Source organism: Dipodomys merriami, unplaced genomic scaffold, assembly GCF_024711535.1.
Source record: "Dipodomys merriami isolate MVZ:Mamm:240054 unplaced genomic scaffold, mDipMer1.0.p SCAF_27, whole genome shotgun sequence".
NCBI classification, from domain to species: Eukaryota; Metazoa; Chordata; class Mammalia; order Rodentia; family Heteromyidae; genus Dipodomys; species Dipodomys merriami.
The window spans coordinates 3919046-3942978 of NW_027204159.1; the positions used below are offsets into that span (position 1 = coordinate 3919046).

The 23933-nt window shown below is 37.7% G+C and overlaps 1 protein-coding gene across 3 annotated transcripts in view; it reads left to right on the forward strand.

Moving 5' to 3' along the window:
- Camk4 (calcium/calmodulin dependent protein kinase IV) overlaps positions 1-23933 on the forward strand; it is a 215009-nt gene that overhangs the window by 118742 nt on the left and 72334 nt on the right. For all 3 annotated transcript variants that reach the window (XM_070036034.1, XM_070036033.1, XM_070036035.1), the window contains 2 exons: positions 11239-11301; positions 13286-13368. In XM_070036034.1, coding sequence (XP_069892135.1) covers positions 11239-11301; positions 13286-13368 — 146 coding nt within the window. The remainder of the gene's footprint in view (positions 1-11238; positions 11302-13285; positions 13369-23933) is intronic.

Genomic DNA, 23933 nt, shown 5'->3' on the forward strand with positions numbered 1-23933 from the left:
CACATATGGTAGAGGGCTAGCCTTGAGCAAATCTTAAGGGACAGTGCCCAGGCCCTGAATTTATGCCCCAGTCCTTGCACAAGGAAAAAAAGAGTCATGTAGATCTAAATTGTCAGGATAAACACCAACTAGTCAATTCTAATCTCATCCCTATATGAGCCTGATGTTAAATGAGGATTTATTTTTATTTTGAGCCAGCAATCTTTTGTATTCAACCATTCAGTAAACTGCTATGTGTTAAAAAATAAACATCCTTTCTGTCATAGATCTTAAGCTCTGGTGAAAGAAAAAATACAAGACAGTAAATAAATGATAATATGGAATTTTACAAGTGCTATAAAGGAAATTGAATGGTATGGTTTGTGGCATATACATGTGTATGTATAGGTATGTGTGTTGTTACTTTTTTTTGAGACAGATTGTGTATGTAGCTCAGCCTGGCCTTAGACTCACCATCTTCCTGCCCCACCTCCTCAGTGGTAGGGATTACAGGCATGTATCACAATGGCTGACCTGTAACTGATTTTGATAGGTAAGGCCAGGAAGGGCCTCTGAGTGAACTGAGTGAAGAAAAAAGTAGAGAGAAAAAGGAAGTAGCAAGTGCAAAGGCCTTCTAGGATGGTCTGGAGTTGGGTGGCTTGTACCAGTAAGAAAATCACATCAGACCTGTAGGGAAAGCCATTGCATCCTGCATTTTATAGTACATAGTAAAGAGTTTATAAGCATTCTAAGCACAGCGGGACACCAACCAAGGCATTTAAACTGATGTGATTTACACTTTACAGTCATCATTCTGTCTCCTTTGTGCTGGGGAAGGGATTTTAAGGGTTAGAATCAAAGCAGAGAGAGAAGTGAAAAATTATAGAAGTACTGAAGCCTTTCAAAGCATACAAAAGCCCAACTCAGAATGATGACAGCATGTAAACAATTTTATTTCCTCCACTCCCAGTGGAGGAGGGAAGAATGAATCCAGAGAGGTTTTTAATGGAGGGCAAAAGACATACAGCAAGAGGGGCTGGTGACTGAAAAAAAGACCTTTGTATAGATGAGATCTTCTAGATCCGAATTGCTCCCATACATTCTTAATTCCAGGAGAGATACAAAGATGAAAGAAGTGGGAGAAAGAGGATTTGTCTTTATGTGCACTAAAGTCTCTGTACTTCAAACCCTACTTCCTTCCCTCTCTCCCTCTCCCTCCGCTAATCTCACTATTTCTAGTGAGATTTCATATCACCAGAATCTTTTTGTATAAATTTTGTTCAGCTTATTAACTCTCCTAGGAATATTAAACCTGCTTTATTCACTGTCAAGTAAAAGATTGTTCCATGTGAAGAACAATTTGTGGCATCTGTAAGTGGAAGTGTGTACTGAGAGTCTAAGGAGGACCAGGTCTGATCCAGCTTTTGCTGAAGATCAATGAGCTGATCTTACAGAAGCTTCAGGTTCTGAAATGCAGGTGCCTTTCTTTCTATGTTGGTTATCACAAAGATTCTGTGCTGCCTAAGCTCTATTCCAATCCTTAGCTTCCTCTGGCACTAGAAGTCTCTCTTTTATTTTTTAAGATGCTTTTCTTTTTGGCCTTCCTGATGCCTTAGAGTCCACAGAGAGTAGGAAGTAACAGAACTAAAAAACCTTAAGTTTCACAGCTTTCAAAGCCAAAATTATTTGATTAAAGTTAACTTTATGCTAAAGAGTGTTAAGTATAATGTATTTTTTGGCCTAAAATTTCCAGCTTCCTTTGGTCCAAACCTGCCAGGGCCATTGCTTGTTACTGTCTCCCTCTCCCACTAAAATATCCCCTCCTCACAGTGTAGCTACACCATCCAGTCTCCATTAATCCCAAACTCACCCTGAACAGTCTGAGGAAAGAATGATCAAGATAAAAGATTGTCCTGTAGAGTTCAAGCCCCATAGCCGACCAAAAAAAAAAAAAAAAAAAAAGATTGTCCTGTAAAGTGGAAGAAGCCCAAAAGGGCAGTTCTCTAGATTTCTTCAAAGATAACTGGTGAGCTGGATTTTTTTTTTTTTAAAGAAAAAAAGGAAGGATGGCAAATGAGTTCAGCACCATGGACAGGGATAGGCATAGTGGTATTTCCCCACAGCCCCTTAAAGCTGCTCCATTCCAGTCTGGCTTGTCTAGGTAAAGGATAATTCTTCTAATTTTGTATCATCCTTCCTTTCCTCTTCTACCCCATGACCAGTCCATATAGTCTGGTATATTTTCCTTTGAAAATATCCATCCATTCCATTGTCTTTTGGATAACTTCCATGATCTCTCCCTGCTGTCATTCCTTTCCTCAAAGCTTTTCAGTTGTGTCTGGCTTCTCCTAGTAAAACTAGAAGTGCTTATTGCATGGTGATTCTACCTCTTTTCTAGTGTGTCACTTTCTCCAGCTGTGTTGGTCTCCTTGTTGTCATTCTGGTAATAAATCTACCCATAGCCTTTGTATTTACTGTTTCTCTGCCTGGAATACCCTTCCTGCAGATCCATGTAGATATGTTCCATGTAACTTTATCACAGAGTGCTTCCCTGACCATCTACCTCTAACAGCATCCTTCAGCACCAGAGAGACCTTCTCTCAACTTCCTTCCCTAGCAACATCCTACATCACTGTCTCTTTTACCCTATTTCCTTTCTACCTAGTACTCATCATCTTTGTCTGTCTGTCTTTTTTATTCTACATCTAGTGATACATTAGGTCAGAAGTCATATATTTTGTACACTACTGTTACTGCATGCCCAAACACATACTAAGCACTGAAAAAATGTTGACTAATTAAACCAAATAAGAATAGATAAAAATTAGTTGAGGATTAATTAATAAATTTGTTCATGAGAACAAATTGTGTTCTCTTGGATTGATTAGACATAGGGATTTTAAAGCTATGAGAAGAGAATGAAAGGAGGGTGTTTTGGCTGGCTCTCACATGTATCCCTAGCTACTCAGGCAGCTGATCTGAGCATTGCAGTTCAAAACTAGCTGAGACAGGAAAGCCTATGATACTCATCTCCAGTTAATCAGCAAAACCCCAGATATAGAGCTCTGGCTCAAGTGCTAACATAAAGCAGAAAAGCTTAGGGACAGCACCCAGGCCATGAGCTCAAGCCCTAGGATGGGTACACACAAAAAGAGTGTGAATCAGGGGTACAGAGAGAAAAATGTAACATGTTCTTTTGCAGAATTAGAGTACTAAGGACCCCCTAAAATTTTTTGCCATATGTTAAAAATGGGACCAATCAATTTGGTGGTATATTTTCGTTTTCCAGCCACTTCAGCTCAGGCACAAACATGGAGTAAGAATCAAATTTAATCAAGCTGAGGTTCTTGCATGAAAAGTACAACACCATGAGAGAGGAGGGCAGAGAAGTTGGGGTGTGTATAGAGCAGGACTTCTATTATGGGACCATGGAGATTATATGAAGTCAGAGCTTAGAGAAGAGGTAGAAATCCAGTGTGTCATGCTCAAATCAAGATAATTCAGGGGCTTCAACCTGTGGAAGTGATGAGAATTGAGATGTCACCAGGAAAATGAGTTGCCAGTGTGAATCTGAGGAAAAGATAGGAGAAACTGATAAGTGATAAAGACACCTAGAAGAAGGAAGGTTGAGCAATTCATCACCTGAGAATTTATAAAATCAAGAATGAAGAGAGGGCTGGCTGAGGTAGAGACATACATACTAAGTATTGAAGTACAGAAGTAGTGACAGGAAGATGACAAAAAAGGGGGAAGTTGAAAGGTAGTTTCTGGCAGACATTTTAAAGAAGATGGAGATTTTTGAGGGAGAGGTGGAAAAATTACTCAGACAGAGCAGAATGGAACAAGAGACCATCTATTCTGCTCCCAGGCCTTGAGGTCTGTTTCTTGAAAAGAGTGAGCCAGTAACACGGGGTCAGATTTCTATTCAAATAAGTGGAGAAAGGGAATGGCCAGACGTGGATAGAATTCTATAGTTTGGAGGCAAAGTTCCATATTTGTATGTGCACAGATTTTATTTTTTTCATGTTCAAACAGCCAACAGCTCTCAGCTTTTCAAATCCTTGCAGACTAGAACTGTCATTCTTGAATTTAACAAAACTCCAGTTGTCAAGTCTTTACACCAAGCATGTGAGTGTCAGAAAACAGGATGCTAAATTAGGCAGAATCTATGTAACAGAAACACTGTGAGGGCCTAGAGACATTTGTCTATTTATCCATTAACTATTTATATTCTGCATGTTTTCATAATGTATTTGTGAAGTACAGCTCTTTACTTTGTATCATCGTTATTTGAAAAACAGCCAAGTAAAAAAATGTGCTAAAGAATTCATAGTAGAGTGCCAAAAGACGACACATGATCATTTTTCCTTCAAGGTCATGACATATGAGATTTTTGTGTGAAAATGCTGCTGACTAAATCATTACACACACAAAAAGCAATCTAGAGCAATCTTGGCAAGTTACTCTAACCTACCAAGAGCTTTGAAGTGCCAGAGCCTGCAATATCAGAAATATACTTGCTACATATCTTAATGAAGGGTATATATTTCATCAATCCCCATTTAATGGTACAGACATTTTTCTCTGGTATTACTGTAGAACTATATTTCTTTGTTCAATTCTTTCTACCCCCTCCAGCATCAAATCACAGAAGACACAAAATTGTTATTTCTTTCAGTATTTATTAAATGTTAATCCAGTGTGGTTGTATGTGCCTATAATCTCAGCTCTGTGGGAAGCAGAAATAAGAGGATCACTTTCCAAAGTCAGCCCAGGCAAACACCACCACAACAAAATCTACCTCAAAACTCAAGCTGGAAGTAATCGTACCTTTTGTAGTCCCAGCTATGTGAAGAATGAAGGTAGGAGAATCATGCAAATGTAAAGCCCTTATCTGAAAAATAAATTACAGTAAAATGAAAATTGTAAATATAGCTCAAGTGGTGGAATGCCTGCCAAGAATGCACAAAGTTCTAAGTTCAAACTCCATCCAGTACCACCAAAGAGTAAAAAGAAATTTTTAGTACCATGGATTTTTAAAACTATGCAAATCTGTACAACTTTTTTTACTAAAATTTTTATTATCTTTTTTCTTCCATGTAATCTTCAAAAAGTATACTTCATTCTGAACACATACCAAAAGCCATTAATACTGGCCCTTTTGGTAGTGAGTTTATGAGAATAAAAAAAAGATATTTCTTTGAATATTTAGGTTAGCTAAAATACAGGAACTACAACAAAGCTCTACAGAAACTTCCACATACCCAGCTAGATAGCATAGCTATTAGAACAATGACACAAAGAACATATATGGGAGACTAAGATCTTTCTGAACAGCAAATACCATAAATCAGAAAAGAATTGTGATCCATATCTTCCCATCTGCTTTACCTAGTATTAAAAATTCTAGCCTGTGCATAGTGTTGTATACTTGTAATGGCAGGAATTCCCATTTCAGATTCTAGTCTTGCTAAAATAAGCAAGACTTAAAAAAAAAACAACTAGACATAGTAGTACATGCCTGTAATTCCAGCTACTTGGGGAGGCAGACGTTGAAGGACTGCAATTTGAAACTGGCTTGGGCAAAAACCACAAGACCATATCTGAAAAATAAACTGGAGTAGGCTGGAATCGTGGTACATACCTGTAATATCAGTTACTAGGGAAGCAGAGATTAGGAGAATAGTGTATAGTTCAAGGCTAGTCTGTGCAAAAAGCATCTCAATAAACAAGCTGAGACGTGATAGTCGAAGCTGTAATGCAAACTCCAAAGAAGTCAAAGGTAAAATGATTACAATCTGAGAATAGTTCTAGGCAAAAGCCAGACCCTACCTGAAAAATAAACTAAAGTAAAAGGGGTTGAGGTCATAGTCCAACTGGTAATCAAGCACCCTGAGTTCAAATCCTGCTACTTCAAAAATGCCAGAATTTGTTGTGGTTGGAATGTGCTATGTCTTGCTGAGCGCTTTGGGTTTTGTCTGCTCACACAAGGCGGGGGTGGGGGGGTGGGGGGGGGGGAGTTGGCAGAGTAGGGAAAGGGGCCACATCATGCATCTAAACTAACCAGACACATTCCTGAAGTTTCCAGCTCTTCCTGTCAATTTTATAATTTAGATAAGATGTGGCATCTCTATGGGGAAGATAAAGTATCTTTTGCCGAAGAGAAGAAATGGGCATCCTAGAAGTGTGGAAAAGTTAATCTGGAAGGCCAGATTCTTCCAATAGGAGAAGGAGGCTCCTGGGACAGTGAATTTCTCCTTCCATTCTTCCTAGGGCTGTTTTTAAGGCCTGGCAGCCCGGCCCCTGAGTTAGGAGTTTAGTGACACATATCTTTATCATTGAATATTGTTACTGGTAAAGAAGTACCATTCTTCGAGGTGCTGTGTAGATATTGAAGGTCGGCTTTCTCAGTTTCAATGTTTTATCATGTGGGCTCATTAAAGCTACCCTATTGAGGCTTCTCAGTGCTAAGTATGGAGGCCATGGGAAGCTTAACTTCAAGTGGCTGTAATGACTGTTCAGGATTCTTGATGGTTATTTCCTAGGAAAGCATTACTCACTGTGAGAGCTCAGGCTGTCTTCTGGGTTCCCCAGGAGTTTGGTTGGGAGTTGAGAAGTGGGAGGGAAACACCAAGAGGAACAGCAGGCAACTTGAGATAAAATGACTGTGAAGGCCTATAGCTGTGAGACCTCCCCAGGCATGCCTCATTTGGAGACAGCAGATCCTAAAGTAGGGCTATGCTAATGCAGATCTCCTTTCAAAAAGACATCAAATGGCCCTCACTTACCCCTGTGAGAAGAATGCTGTTACCCCCCCTCCGGTCCTGTTTGGGGGCTTCATAACCCCCAGACAAATATGTCTGTTTCTCCTTTGTCCTTCTCCACTTTGACTTTCCCTTCAGCTGTTTTCCTTGGCTATCAATGACCACTTCTACTCAGAGGCAAGGTGCTGTATTTGGATCATTGTTGCTTGCTCAGACTTAGCTGTAAGCTCCTTCTTCTTAAATTCCTACGTGTTTCAGCCTGGGACCAGCACTCATGAAGCAGAAATCAAGTGTGTCCTATTAATTGCTGTCACTAGCATGTTTTTTTTCTTTTCTTTCATTTGCAAAAATATGTTACTTTTTCTAACCTAGTGGTCCTCAAATTTGGGAATGCCTTTAAGAGCCCTTTGTACTCATTAAAACATTGAAAATCTTAAATAGCTATATATATTTACTGTACAAGATATTAAAACAGATTAATCACTATGTTTTAAATGACAATAAGCCCATTACATATAAAACAAATAGTATTTTATTTTACTGAAAATAAAAAGGATGGCATTTTTTGGCTCATCTCTCTACCATCTGTTTTAATAAAAGACAGTTTGGTCTTCACTGGCTTCTGCATCTAATTGTTGTTATGCTTTTTTGTTTGTTTGTTTGTAGCATAAGAAAAATATCTGAATGTATTTAGATATGAAGTTGGGGAAGGGAAAATCTCTTAATTACCTGAAAGACAATGATATAACATGGAATTGAAAAGTAGGTATGTCTTTCAAAAATGTTCATAAAGAGATATTCAGTTCTTACTTCAAAACTGAACGATCATACGTGAAGTTTGCTGTCCCAGAGTTAAGTACAATCTGACCTGTTATGAATATTTCTGGAGTTTGAAAGAACTAAAGGAGTATTCCTAACATGGACTTTATACCATGGGATATAGTAAAGAATAAATTTTATCAAAATGCATATTTGCACTAAAAATTGTATTCACTGTAAAAATATCATATGAAAGAAATTAAAGGACCCCACTGTCTGTGAACATTTTACACCAATCAGAAATATATAAATACAGGAAGAAGGACCATAAATTACATAAATCCTAAATGTATAGTCAGGCCAACAATTATATTTCAGCAGAACCAAATACCCCAATCTCAACCCTGGTGGAAGGAAAGAGCCCCGGACCCATGTGTGGTCTTGTCATAGAAACCTGTCTCTTCCTCTAGCAATGTGTATAAGAAACAAGCAAGGCTCCGGAGAAGAATACTGAAGGGTTAGCATATAGATCAGAAAAAGGGCCTTTTCTCCCTTTGAAATGTGATGTTGAACAATATCTATGTGGGGCTTCTGTGGTCCTGTTTCCTGCATTTGGAAAGAAGAGAGACAGATTAAATGTGTGTGTCAGGGCTACATGATTTCTTTTTTCTTTTATGTTTTTTCTCCCCCTATGGTATATCTCCTGTTGTCACTATATTTGATTTTGGTACCCTGGTATTGTTATACGTTTATTCTAAATTAGGAAAGGAAAGGGGAACAACAAAATGGCGAGAAACAAAGGACAAAGGGGGAACCAATGCAGAAGTGATTCTCACAAGACAATATGTTGGCAATGATCTGTACAACTGGTGTGGGGGATGGAAGTAAGGAAAAAGGGAGAAAAATGAAGGAGGTGGGTAACAAGTTTGACAAGAAATGTACTCACTACCTTACTTATGTAACTGTAACCCCTCGGTACATCACTCTGACAATAAAATTAAAATAAATAACTACATGAAAATGCCCTAAACCTTCTAAATGATTGAATGAATGACTGAAAATTTTAATAGTTAAAATGGCTTTACTATGACTGTTTATCATATACAATGGTGATATAGGCTTGAAAACTCTGACTGAGGTGGGGCTTCTTTGATATTTCTCTGTCAACCCATTTCCTTCTTATAAAAACTGCAGCTGTTTATTAATGGTGACTCTTCTCTTTTAAACAATCTACCCTAGGTTCTGACAAAATTATGTTTGCTGAAGGAAATATCTGAATGACATATTTGCATTTGTAACCAAAGGAAAAAAGTACACATTTGTAAAATTTTCATGAGTATTCTTCCTTTATTTTCAAAGAATATATTCTTGTTCGTACTCATTAGAGAATAAAAATTAAATGAATAAATGTTATTTATCATCTTGAAAGCAGTAGTTTGCTATCACCACTGAAATGAAATTGGACTTTTCCTCAAGCTACCCCCCCCCTTTACTGAGAAGTAACTTAGAAGGTAGAACCATTGTTAGTTTAAGGTAGTCTTTTGGATGTGGTGTGAAGAAAGAAAGAAGGGAAGGAAGGAAGGAAGGAAGGAAGGAAGGGAGAGAGGGAAGGAGGGAGAAAGAAAGAAAGAAAGAAAGAAAGAAAGAAAGAAAGAAAGAAAGAAAGAAAGAAAGAAAGAAAGAAAGAAAGAAAGAAAACATAAAACTTCCTACTGACCCCTAGAACCATGGGAACTTTCCCAGTCCAGAGATTCAGAACAGCTGATATGGCAGAAACACAATCACAAGATAGATGTCAACTATATGTTACAACAATGGATTTTGTTGGAACAAGACTAAATGCACACTTCTGTGTCTGCATATGACTTTTAGAGATCTGAAGCACCAGTTCACTGTGATTAAGAGAGTTCATTGCTGACCCAGAAAGGGAAAGAACATCTTTAATTTTAATCATGGTAAATTAAATTGAGAATTGCCCCTGCACATAGACCAAGTGGTGAGTCCCCAGTGTTCCATAAAGGCCACAAATAGAACTTAATTCTGGATAATAAGAAGATAATGGAAATTTACTGGTTCTTGTCATTAGGAAGTTCAAAGGACAAACTTTTATGCATAACTGAGTTCTGGAAAGTAAATGATATCAGCAATATTCTTTCTTTATATTGTATTTTTTCCTGTGTTGGCTTCGTTTCCAGTGAGAATGGTCCTCATAGTTATAAAATAAGATCATTAAGAGCAGAAAAGTCTATCCTCTTTTGCTCTCATAATTTTAGAGGGAAAAAAACTTTTTGATTATTTGAGCACAATTTTTGGAGCAGAGCCTCTAGAATGATGTAGGTCTACTGGATGCTTAATGATGTCATTATGGCTAAGAATGGGATACCCTGGTTGGTTAGGTTGAGTCGTTTGGTATCTCTATATGCAGAAAGTAGGTAAAGGGATAGCTCCATTTGGGTTTGAGACAGGTACTTTCATAAATGAAGGAATAGAAGAAACAGGGATAGTTTGAGATGAATTTATGCCATAGCAGTAATAGTGAATATAGTGACTTTTCATATGTAAGGGAAAGAGATCTTATAAGTTGTGATACCATTTTTTATTTAAATTTTATTGTAAAGGTGATATACAGAGGGGTTACAGTTACGTAAGTCAGGTAATAAGTATTTTTCTTTTTGTACAGTGTTACCCTCTCCCTCATTTTCTTCCACTTTTTCCCATCCACACCCTCCCTCCCCCCCAACCAGGTTGTAAAGTTCATTTCTAACATAGTGTCTAGTGAATATCACTACTGAATTGGTTTACCCTTTGTACCACCATTTCTGTGACTCTCCTTCTCCTTCCCAAATCACAGAAATTTATATACAAGACAAAGGTACAGAAATCAAAAACACTGACAACAGGGAGTAAACCAAAGGAAAAGAAAGAAAGAAAAAAGAAATAACCGAAAACAGTACATTAAAATAACCTCTTGTTTCCATTTCTTACAGTTCATTTCAAAGCATCATTTTATATCTAGAATATGTCTATAAATCTAAAAATTAATGCCAGTTGTTACAAGCTCTACTTTATCTCTGAAGCAGAGAGGCAGGACAAGGAGGGGAAAAGAAAAAGGAGAAGAAAACACAAGAGAAAAGCTTAGTAGGCATAATGGTGCCTACCTGTCACCCCTGCGCTCAAGAGGCAGAGGCAGGAGGTCTGTGATTAGAGCCTGGGCTACACAGAGAGGCCCTGTCAAAAAAGGAAGGAGAGCAGAGCTAGGCGCCAGTGGCTCATGCTTGTAATTCTAGCTACTCAAGAGGCTGAGATCTGAATATCACAGTTTGAAGCCATCCCAGGCAGGAAAGTTCATGAGACGCTTATCTCCAATTAACCCCCAAAAAGCTGGAAGTAGAGCTGTGGCCTAGGCTGTAGGGTACTAGCCTTGAGCAAGACAGCTGAGAGACAATACCTGGGCCCTAAGTTTCAAGCCCTAGGACCAGCACCAAAGAAAAGAAAAGAAAAGAAAGACATGGGGAAGGAAAGAAAAAGAGAAAAGGGAAGAGAAGAAGGAAGGAAATAAGGGGAAAGGAAGGAGAGAGGGAGGAAAGGAAGGAAGGAAGGAGGAAGGGAGGGAGGGAAGGAAGTCCGGCTGTCTGATTTTAGTAGGTAGCTAAATGCTATTTCTGATCTGTACTGCATTAAAAATGTTCCTGAGATGGGACTATATTTCCATTTGAATTCTTATTTTCCTTTATAGGTGGACAAAAAAATCGTAAGAACTGAGATAGGAGTTCTTCTTCGCCTCTCGCATCCAAACATTGTAAGTACTTTTTGACCTCCTATTTTATTTTCCAAAGCTATAGCATGGGACTACTGTCCATATCTGTTCATGATGATTATGAGAAGATGGATGAAAAAAAGCTATAGCATGGGACTACTGTCCATATCTGTTCATGATGATTATGAGAAGATGGATGAAAAAAATCTTACATGTTTATTCAAGTTGGTTCAAAATGGATGGATTATCAGGAGATACTATGTCTTTGCATGTACAAAAGGATGGAATTGAGTAGTTTGGTTTTACTGTACTACAACACTGCCTCTCTCCTCCTTTTGTATGACTCTCTTATTAATATGCCATTGCCCAGAAAGCCTCTGGCTTGTTTTCCAGAGCCATTTTGGTCTTCTTTGAAAGAATCTCTGCTTCAGAACAATCGGGAGATAGATGCCAATCAGTGATAAATTCAAAGGGAGAAAACAAAATAAAATGTCCTCAGAAGTTCTGCTTTTAGTTGGTGTCCAGGCAGTACCTCTGAAGGACGTGTCTGCTGTAAAGCCTTTCTGAACCAATGAAGTGAAACCGTATGAAATCATTTCCCCAGCCATAAATTGGTTTTATTAATTAAGCTGCCTACTTAATAAAACACCTTTCTTATTTCTCTGAGAAAGCAGTTTCTGAATGGATAACCTGGCTTGAGGAAGAGTTTCCAACATATGAGCCGAGGATGCACTTAGCAATAAACTAGCAAATAAGACATCAAGGCAGGCAGTATCTAGCCTCAGTTCAGCATCTCCGAGACACAACACAAGACCAAGACCTTCTCCCCCACCTACTTCCCCACACAACCCTTAGTACTGCCATGCTTAATGCACTGATGTCATTCTCAAGCTTCTTGGTTTGCACAAATCCTCAGGTCTATTTTCAGAAAAAAAAAAAGTTTGAAGTACCTTACCAGCAGAATAAGATGAGGGGGAAAAAATTCTCAGAAAATCTGCTATCATGGAATTGAAATTTTATTGTCCAGAGCTGGTCAGTCATGAAATCTTAATTGCATGGGGAGATGGTAGATTGGGGAACTGGCTTATCACACACGACTTTGACCATCACGATCCACAAGGAGCTGAGTAGCTTGCTTTCCTGAACAAAATCAAGATTCTGTGTGCAATAAAGTGGAAAGCATTGGATAAGTAACTAACAAAATTACCACACTGGATCAGTATTTTTATATTATCCAGCTCTTTTTCTTTTTCTAAAGAAAAGCCAATGCAAAATTTTCCTCAAAGTAGATTACTCCTGACCATTAGCTTCTCAGATATATGTAGAAAAGAATATCCAAAATTGGTCATATTATCTGAATGTGTTGAAAACCTTAGTGCTCAATCAAATCTCTGACACCACTATTTGCCTAAGGACCAGCAACATTTTAGCTGCAAAGATCATCCTTTACATACATACTTTCACCTGGTCATGCCCTGCCTCATAACCCTCATTACAAGTCCTAGTTTCCAAGAAAGATGCCTTTTCCATCTCTAGTAATTGTGATGCTTTTACATAGTTTCAGAAGTTTCATTTTTGATTCTAGAGAAAAGCAGAAATTGGGATATTTTGGTAAAATGTGGGATGTGTTTCCAAGGTAGTTATTTTTCTTTTTATATTAAATATATATTTTTATTATAAAGATACTGTACAGAGGGGCTACACTTTCATGAGTAAGGTAATGAGTACATTTCCTATTGAACATTGTTACGCCCTCCTTTGTTTTTCCCCTATCATCCCTTCCCGCCCCACCTCCACAACTCCACTATGCAAAAGAAAACTTCAAAATATAATAGGATCTTTGAAAAATATGAGGCCACTGACAAAACCAACACCCAAGATAGAGGGTGATGAGTAGTATCTACCTGATAAGGAACTTTCATTATTAACAGTGATCTTCCAGTGTCGTTTTAACCATTGCTTTAGATGTTTTTAAGAAAGATGAAAGGACTCCGTCATACTCATTTTTATATGTATCTTTCCCCAGATAAAACTTAAAGAAATATTTGAAACTCCTACAGAAATCAGCTTGGTCCTAGAACTCGTCACAGGAGGAGAACTGTTTGACAGGTAAGTTGGATCTAGAAATGTAAGCAAAGAAATACTTGTTTGGGGCCCAACATAACAAAAGGAAATTTTCCCTAATAAAAGATCATATTACTTGGTAAATTTTTCTACAATTAGTCTTGGGACGATTGTTGAAGAAATATGAGCAGTATTTAAAAAGACATATGTAGACAAGAAGATGGGATGCTTAGTAAATTAAAAAAGGAACACTCTACTATCTTTCCGAATATTTACTTTGCCAATAAGAAAATAGAACTTAACTGTTTTTTTAATCATTTTTTTCTCTTTTAATGCTGGGGATTGAACCCAGGATGTTGCACTCGCTAGGCAAGTGCTTTGCCACTGAGCAACATCCTAGCCCTAAGAAAATAGAAGTTCACAACACATTAAATTTAAAAATATTATGAGTATATTTTGTCAGAAAATACTAAAGGAAAAATCATAGAAAGGTAAGCATATACAATGACGGTAATGATATATCATAAAAACATACCATAAAAATGTTATGTAAATTATTGTATATAATATGTATCATAGTATATTTTATAAATAGGATGTATATAGTATATAGTTTATACTGTATATATAATATATAAATGTGGGCATTATATATACAATATAGTAACATATATGCTATGTTATATGTATATGTATACATATATACTCCATATATAATTACTACATGCTATTATAGTATATTATAATACAAAAATCTTATAATCCCATATTTTGATACAAAATTTCATAAACCAGTGCTGATGGCTAAACTACTAAGGAGCTAACTGAGATCCAAATCTCAGTTCAAAGATAACCTGGGCTGCCAAGTTTTGTGAGATTGTATCTTCAAAAGAGCCAGCAAAATAAAGCAGGATTGGAGGTATACCCCAACTGGCAGAGCAACAGCTAAGCAAGCAGTCAAGCAAATGTGAGTTCCTGAATTGAAGGCTCAATATGGATTTTTTTAAAATCCTCAAACTTGCTACTCTTCAAATGATTCTTTTCTTCAATAGTCTATATAGAGAGACCCATGCTCCCACTTGTTTTGTTTTTGCCAGTTCTTGCCAGTTTTGCTTGTCTGTTCATGGTTCATCCACTCAAGGCAGAGATTTGAGAATGGGAGAGAGAAAGATGTGTTGAAGCCTGTCAGGGAGGTCATGAGGCCAGATACGCTTTAAGTTTCAACCATTTTCAGTCAGAATGATTACTTGTTTCCTGGTGGGCTCTTGAGAAAATTTTTCTGTGCTCCTCTGGGGAGTCCACCAAGAATGGAGTCAAGTAGGTATACATTTGAAGCTGAGGTAACAAGCTGTTTCATGTAAAGGTTTTGATTTAAAACGGAGTGGGAGGTGGAGAGAGAGAGGTGGGCTGAGTGTTTAGGTCATAATAAATACTACATATGTATTTGCTGAGTGAGAGAATAAATGGCCAAAGGCTTTACAAGACAATGTATTGTAAAGAGAAAACTACCTAAAAGGGCTGGTTTTGATTGTGTTGAGCAAGGAATATTTCCCCTTCCTGAATGGTCTGCATGTTGTTTGGCTCTAAATTAAAGTACTGAAGTGTTAGCCCTCAAGATGATGGCATTTGGAAATGGAGTCTTTGGGAGACAGTTATAGAGCCAGAGCCTTAACATGATCTTATTATTATTATTATTATTATTATTATTATTATTATTATTACATGATCTTATATTAAGAGGCCCAAAAGAGACCTCTCGTTATTTCCTCCAGATGAAGAAAATAGTGAAGAAGTCCCTGTATATGACAAAGCCAGCCCTTAGTAGACATCAGATCTGCTGGTGCATTAACTGTGGACCCTCTAGAACAACTTGCTTGTTGTTTATAAACCACTCGTCAAACAGTAGTTTGTTAAAGCTGCCTGACCAAACTAAGGTACCTTCCTTCACATTCTTACTCCACTAGCTGAATATTCTGCCTCCTCAAAAGCTTCCTAAAATGATCATACTGTTTTTCTGTTTGTTTTAAATATTACTCAGTGGAGATCTGACTCTTAAAGGATCAAATCCCAGCTTGATTTGGAATGACGTATGTATCTGTAGCAAACAGATGCTTAATTTTTGCTCCTATGGGAGATTAAGACTTCCTTAGAATGGACAGGCCCTAAAACTTGTAAGACTATGATAATTTTCTTATTTTAAGGATAATGAACCAACTAAAACAACTGGATACTGGTATACTGCTGGTGAGAGTTGTTTGCTGAATAGTCAAACTCGCATTTCTGAATCCTGATTCTACCCCTCAAGGATGAATACCTTGACAAATGTATTTAACTTCTCTAAACTTTGGAACAAATTTATAGCTGATATGTGCTGTTACACAAGCTTAGATCACTGAAATCTGCTGTCAGGATAGATGATATTGTTCTAAACACCATCATATTCCACGAGTGTAGACTCCTCTGGATCATCCCATTTGGATATTGCCAATATTTGTTTTTGATGGCTCCTTCTCAGCTGACTCTTTATCATGATATATGCTCTATCTAGAAAAATTAAGTTTGTTTTTTTGCCTGCTGAGCTGTTAGAGCTACCTATTGGGTCTTAGAAGACCTTTCATATTTCTCTACTAATTATGATCTACTAAAGAGAAGTGTCATCATGTTGTTTAATCATTGGATTAAATAAATAATTGGAGGCAGGACTGCCATACTGAAGCTGTTTTCTGCCAATAGCAGCCTCCACTTACACAGTTGCCTCTGTTTGTTGGACTCGCTTTGGAATCAAGAGTGTCTTCCCAACCTTTCTTCCATGAAAAAAAAAAAAAACTGGAATTTAATTCAGTTCTAGAAAAAAAAATGAAAATCTAAAGACTATTGTAAATTTCCACTAGTAGAAATATATCAATGAAATATACAAATTTAACAGAAGCCAAGAGCATCCCGTCATCTAAGCACTTAGAAAGCTGAGGTAGGAGGATCATCATGAATTTGAGGCTAGCCCTCAGTGCATGGTGAGTTACAGCCTGAGCTAACAACAAGACAAAATCAAACCAAACAAACACAAAGATTAAACAGAAGACATTAAAATATGGCAAACAGCCAGTAAAGCACTCAGCTACCGTATGAATTCTTAGTGTTTTTAGAGGACAGACTGCTCTTCTCTGAATATTGCTCATATAACTTACTGAAATTAACTTTGCTTCTCCATTACCTTACTTAACTCCGCAGTTACCTGTAAATTCTATTAAGCTGAAAATATATCCTGCATTATTATCCAATCTATTATTTTTCTCTTGTGGGTTAAAATATTATAGCATGACCTCTTATTTTCTCTTATGAGGGCAAACTCAAATTTACTTAATTGTGATCAGGATTCATTCCTGGTCTAATGATGATTCTCTATTACCTAATAAATGAGCTAGAGAGCGATTGATGGAGAGATAATCATGTTACTTCATTCTAGTCAAAGTGGCTGGCTTTTATTAGCAAAACATCAATTTTATGAAGCTTATAAAAAATCAGCATATTTAAAGTCCAAGTGGAATCTGCCGTTGCAAGTAGAATCTCAATAGCATATTACTTAGGACAAATGATTAGTGATTTCAGAATAAAATCAGTATTTTTCTGTGGCTTATGAAAAAGAACATATGTGCATTGCATGTACATAGTATCATGGGAAAAAATGCTCTTTCAATCTTACATGACTTTTAAAACCGCAATATAATTTTCGTTATATTTTAAGTGAATAAAATTTGAAGTTGTTTACTTTAAGAATAAATCATTTGGGTGCTGATGGATCATACCTGTAATCCTAGCTACTCAGGAGGCTGAGATTTTTGGATTGATGTGTTTCAAAGCCAATCCAGGCAAGAAAGCCCATGAGAATCTCATCTCCAATGAACCACAAAAAGCTGAAAGTAGAGCTGTGGCTCAACTGGTAACCTTGAGCATGAACACCTAAAAACATCCAGGCCCTTAGCTTAAGAAGAGTAAATTATCAAGTTTTTCTTCCTCAAAATAAAATTTGTTTTATCGAAATGAATGTCGCAATATATTTGGTCTTCTGTTAAATCAAATTTTCCCAGTTTTTGCCTAATGACTGGACATTTTGGAAGTTTCTTTGGCTTACCTTTCATGTTTTCCTAATGTTTCTTCTAGCCAGTACCAAACACTACACATAAAAGATTTTAGAACTTAAAGTGTTGAATGCCATTTCCTGCCAAATGAAGACATTTTCTTTTGCTTTGACCATGTTTAAAGTATGAAAATGATTAGTCTAATATCAGGGCATATTGAGCTGGTTCAAAGCTTCACTTACTGAGAGCTCCTTTATTTCATGTCAAATTCTTCTAACAGAGTTTTGTTCCTTAAAGGTCAGGATTTTAAGCCTAGGGTTCAGCAATGCTTCTCATTTCTGACATATGCATGATTGCTTACTTGGGTGCTCAGCTTAGTGAGATGGAGAGACAACTTCCCAGGTGCTGTTTCATAATAAATGTCGTTCTAGGGGAAACAGCATCTAATGGCAGGTTTGCTTCGCTGGGATTTCTTCATTCCTGGATCTTGACTTCCTAAAACCTTTAGTTTCTTGGTAGCTTTCTAACATCTTTAAATAGATTAAAAGAAAAACATGTTGTGCTTAGCTTGTTTTCATTATTCTTGCCTAGAGGCTGAGAGCAAAAATTCACACTTGGTTTAAAATTCTTTCACTGGCTAGTGTGTTTTTGTCTTTTAAAAACTCAGTACAGTGGGTAAAAGCAGGATGGAAAGCAGGATGGTGAAGGTCTGAGATCTTTTCAGATTAGGCAGGCAGACTGTCATTTGGTTCAACACTTTCTTCTTTACATGGCCAGGCTTTCTTGTTAGATCACCAGTCCCTTTCATATCATGTCCAAGAGAATGAGCTGCTGTTTATTTATGAAGAATACCAGATATAGTGATTGTTGCTATGCAAAGCTATATTTAGTCTCTTTAATGATTCTTCAAGTTTTTGAAATAGAGTTTATTACCTGTAATGAGAGGCATTTTTGTATGGCTATTGGGATCCTGAGAGTGTGCAAAATATTCATTATCGTGACTTCAGTACTCCTCACCACAACACATACACAGACAGATCTTTTTTTTATATGTTTTTATTGTAAAAAATATTGTATAGAGGGGTTACAGTTACATGAGTAAGATAATGAGTATATTTCCTATTGAGCATTGTTACCTCCTCTGTTTTTCCCCTACCACCCCTTCCCTCCCCACCTCCCCAAATCCTCCATCACCCCCCCCCCTCCTCCCCTGCCGAAGTTGTAAAGTTCATTTTCAACATAGTGTCTTGTGCATCTCATTGTTACAGGTCAACCTGTATCCTTATTTCAGCATTTTGCTGTTTCCCTTCCCCTCCCCAAACTAGAAAAATGTATATACAAGATGCAGGGCACCAGAATCAAATACAGTGAAAACAAGGGTTAGTACTTTTTAAATGCATTAAAAATAATAGAAATAAACAAAAACACCCACTTGTATCCCTATCTTGGGGTTCATTTCACTTAACATCATCTTATATGGTCATATGTACATAGCTTTTGACCTTTTCTGCTTATCCTAGACTTACACTAGTTATTGCAAATAAGGGAAATCATGGGACCTATGTGTTTTGGACCTGGCTTACTTCACTTAATGTAATTTTTTCCAAGTCTTTCCATTTCCTACAAATGGGATGATGTCATTCTTTCTGATGGAGGCATAGAATTTCATTGTATAAATATACCACATTTGCTTGATCCATTCATCTACTGAGAGGCATCTGGGTTGGTCCCATATCTTAGCTATGGTAAATAATGCTGCTATAAACATAGCTGTGCTGGTAGCTTTAGTATAGCCTTGTTTGTGACCATTTGGGTAAATGCCTAAACGTGGGATTGCTGGGTCATAGGAGAGCTTTATGTGGAGTCTTTTGAGGAACCTCCATACTACTTTCCAAAGTGGTTGAACAAATTTATACTCCCACCAAAATGCAGTAGGGTTCCCTTCTGTCCACATCCCCTCCAGCATCTGTTGTTACAACAGTTCTTGATTATAGCCATTCTAACTGGAGTGAGGTGGAATCTCAATGTTGTTTTGAGTTGCATTTCTTTTATGGCTAGAGAAGCTGAGCATTTCTTCATGTGTATATTGGCCATTCTTATTTCTTCTTCAGAGAAATTTCTCTTTAGCCCACTTATTTATTGGTCAGTTGTTTCTTTAAGGATTTGTTGTTGGGGGATTTAGTTTTTTGAGTTCTAAGTGTATTTTAGATATGAGACCCTTTTCTGTTGTGTGGCTAATGAAGATCTTCTCCCAATCCATGGTTTCTATTGATCTTGCTAGCTATGTCTTTTGCCATGCAGAAACTCTGCAGTTTCTTGCAATCCCATTTTCCAACTTTTCTTTGATTTGTTGTGTTTCTGGGTCTTTATTAAGAAAAATTCGGCCTGTGCCAAGGAGCCCTAGAGTTTCTCCTATTCCTTCCTGTGATGTTTTCAGGTGTCTGTTTTGACTTCAAGGTCTTTGATTCATTTGGAGTTGGTTCTTGTGCAGGGTGATATAGGCAGATCTAGCTTTAGTTATCTAAAGATGTTTAATCAATTTTGCCAGCACCATTTACTAAAGAGTCTGTCTTTCTTCCATTCTATTTTTTAGCTCCCTTATTGAAGATTAGGTGGCTATTGGTTAGACAGATCTTGATTTTATAGGGTCAGAGAAGTCTATAAACTTCCAGCTTTTATAGGCTCTACTGACAATAATAATTAATAAGATTAAACTCAAGAATGTCACATCCCAAATCATATGACTTTGTTCTGAATGCCAATATTCTTATGCTTAAAAAGAAAATTTCTAACATTTTTGTCTATTTGAATGTTGAGATAATTGGAACATAGTTGGTTTTCCTACCATGGGTATTTCAGTTCCCGCATTTATGTCATTTTATGTGGCTTTCTGTGAAAAAAACAAATACTTAGACTCATAGTTAGATGTAGGGTCCATTTTTTTTCTAAAAGTTTGGCTGTAAAAGAGAGGATAGATGTTCCTTTCTTAGAAGCAGAAAGAAATAAGATATTGAAGAAACAAAGAATGTAGGCTAGTTTAAAAAAATGAAAATAACAAAGTTTTAGGACTTAATACAATTCTACTTACTCCTAAACTAGTAAGCTATCTTCTTACTCTTTTATGGATGTTGACAAAAGATCGCAGCCTCCTAGGTCAGAGACAAAGGATTTTAGTTCTCCTAGCACTTCAAACCCATGGACACCCACAGCTTCCCTTTGTCCTTTAGATTCCTTGTGGGCGTTACTGCAGGCCCAAGTGGATATCAACACATAGAGTAGATATGTGATAAAAGGAGAAATACTTCAAATGTTACCAACTGAGTGGAAAACCACTCAGTAATGAAAAAGACTTCTTTTGATGCATAGTACATGATTTCATCTGGAAAGCACTCTGTTTGGTGTACTATGTTCCATTTATATAGAAGCATCAGGAGGGGCAAATCTGTAATAAACATAAAGCAAAGCAATGGCTTCCTAGGGCTGTGCATGAGGGTTTGTTGGGGGTAGGAAAGGTTCATTTAGTTCATACTTACTAGGCTAGGCTCTATTTTTCTTGTATTTTTGGAGACAGAAAATTTATCTCCTAATAATAGCCAGGAGAGAAGGGAGTAAAATAAGGTGCTTGAAGAAGGAAGACTTTTCAGATAGTTGTCTCCTTGTTGATTTCTTTCCCAAGTTGCTCCTCCCTTCTCCACCTCTTAAATTACTTGTTTCCCTTAAATGTCTTTCTACATTGTCTGTAAATGAATTCAGCACTCATCTGTGGTCAGCCTCACTAGTGACCACAATCTCAGGAGAGATGAAAACCAGGCTATCAACAGTCTATTCCCACTGTCATCTCTAAGTCAGTTTGTCCTCAATGAACTCAGCATCTTTTCCCGAATACTCAGTCTTGCTTCACCTATGAAAGGACTCAACAGCTAAGCTAACTGGCATTGGTTTCCCCTCTTCCTTTCACTCCTGTCTGCCCTTCCTCAACACTTCTTCCTCTGAGCAGCACTCAAATTCTTTCCCTTCACCCATTTCCATGGCTTCTCACCTTTGGAGTCCTTGCATTGCTTTTCCGATTACAATAGATTCCTAATTGCTATTAGTTTCATCATCTTCTGTGTTTAAAGTCCAAATTTGTGCTAAGTGTGTACATTGTCTGTATCCCCAAAGAACTCAAACATTAGCAAAGGGAAAGAAAACTGTAACATGAACTCTAATATTTTTAATAATACCATCACATTCCCTCCCCCCCCCCAAAAAAAATATATTGGGACCTTTAAAGACAGCCACAGATCACAGGAAGGGGTAGATGAATGAAGACAGGAAGTTGGGGAGAATGTGCTCAGAAAGTCAAGGCATATCCGATGAAATAAGAAAATTGAGGGAAGAGGCAGGGTTGGGAGAGATGGGGATGAATAATGAAAGCAGTGGCATTGATCAGGTCACGTTGTATTCATAAACTGCTTTGTTGAATGGCAACTCCTTTGTACATCTACTTAAAAATAATTTTGAAAATATTTTTAAAAAGCCACAAAGCCTGCTAGTGGTGGTTCTCACCTGTAATCCTAGCCACTAGGGGACTGAGATCTAGGATCTCACTTTGACCCCAGTCCATGCTGACAGATTCAAGAGACTCCAAGTAACCAGCAAAAACAAAAGCTGGAAATGATGATGTGGCTCAAGTAGTATAGTACCAATACTAAGTAGAAAAAGTTAAGAGAAAGAGCAAGCCCTGATTTCAAGCAAATCACTACCTGAATGAACACACACACACACACACACACACACACACACACACACACACACATCTACACACACACGCAACTGAATCAAAAGATTAAACAAATAAGTGGTAGCGAAGGACTAAAAATAAGCTAAAGTTAAAAATTAATACCCAAAACATACCTCAGTAAGCAATTTTGCATTTGCTGGAAGTTGGCCTCTTAAGAACTTATGTGCTCAATTTGACATATAGACACTGCATATAAGATACAAAGCAAGGGGCTGGGACAGTGGCCCAGTGGTAGAATGCTTGCCTTGTATGCATGAGGGTTCTATTCCTCACCACCACATAAGCAAAAAAAAAAAAAAAAAAAAAAAAAGCCATAAGTGGTGCTGTGGCTCAAGTGGAAGAGCGCTAGCCTTGAGCTGAAGAGCTGAGGGACAGTGCCCAGGCCCAGAGTTCAGACCCCAGGACCAGCAAAAAAAAAAAAGATACAAAGCAAGAGTCAAACAAGAGTCATTAAGACTGAAGTGGCTTTAGGGAGGAATAGAATTTTTTGAACAAGGTCTTTCATGACCATCAGGAAATTAGCAGGTGGAGGAAAGGACCTTCCAGAGCAAGGAGATAACCCAAATCACAAGACTGGGGTGGGATGAATCTCAGTTTCGTTTTCAAGTGTTGATGTAGGTAGAAAGCAAACACTGTGGCTCTATGTTTGTCAGCTAAATGGTTAAGTAACAGTATGCTCTCCAACAATTTAAATAAAGACTCTGGATCAGTCTTTTCATTTATAGCTGGAGAGAATTAAACTAGTGATCCACTGGGCCGATTTGCAGGCCTTCCCTCCCTCCCTCCCTCCCTCCCTCCTTCCTTTCCTTCCTTCCTTTCTTCCTTCCTTCCTTCTTTCCCTCCCTCCCTCCCTCCCTTCCTTCCTTCCTGCCTTCCTTCTTCCTTCCTTCCTTCCTTCCTGCCTTCCTTCCTTCTTTTTTTCTGGTCCTAGGGCTTGAACTCAGGACTTGGGCACTGTTGCTGAGCTTCTTTGTTCTCAAGACTAGTGCTCTACCACTTGAGCCACAGACCACTCTGGCATTTTCTGAGTAGTTTATTGGAGAGAAGTCTCATGGACTTTTCTGCCTGGGCTGACTTTGAACCACAATCCTCAGATCTCAGTCTCCTGACTAACTAGGATTATACACATGAGCCACCAGCACCCAGCTGTCCTCCTCTTTCTTAAGTGTTGCATGTCCCTATCTAAGGCCCACATTGACCTAGGATGATCTCCCCACACTCCTTAGCACTCAGATAAGGTAGCATCTTCAAAAGTACTTTTTTGTCATATGTAATGTGGCAATATTAATTGCCCCTTTCTTAAAAATTTTATTTGAAAGGTGATGTACAGAGGGGTTAGAGTTACACATGTCAGATAATGAGTACACATTTTCTTTTGAACAGTATCATGCCCTCCCTTGTTCTCACCCAGTTTTCCCCCTCCCATCATGCTTCCCTACTGCGTTATATAGTTCATTATAAACATAGTGTCTAGTGAATATCACTGCTGAATTGGTTTACTCTTTGAAAATATTTTTTAATGTATGAATCTAACACCCTATGGAGGAATTCTTAGAGAAAGCGTCAGAACACTCATGTCATCAACGAAATGAGAAAAAGAAGTAAATTAAATCTATAAAGGAGCAGTGGGTTTACATAGGCACAGCAGAATTCATTTTATAGTTTTATATGTCACAGTATAATAGTGTTCTGTTAGCCGTTAAGACTTGGTTCCTGAAACTCACATTATTTGGGGCTTGTGCTATCTGATA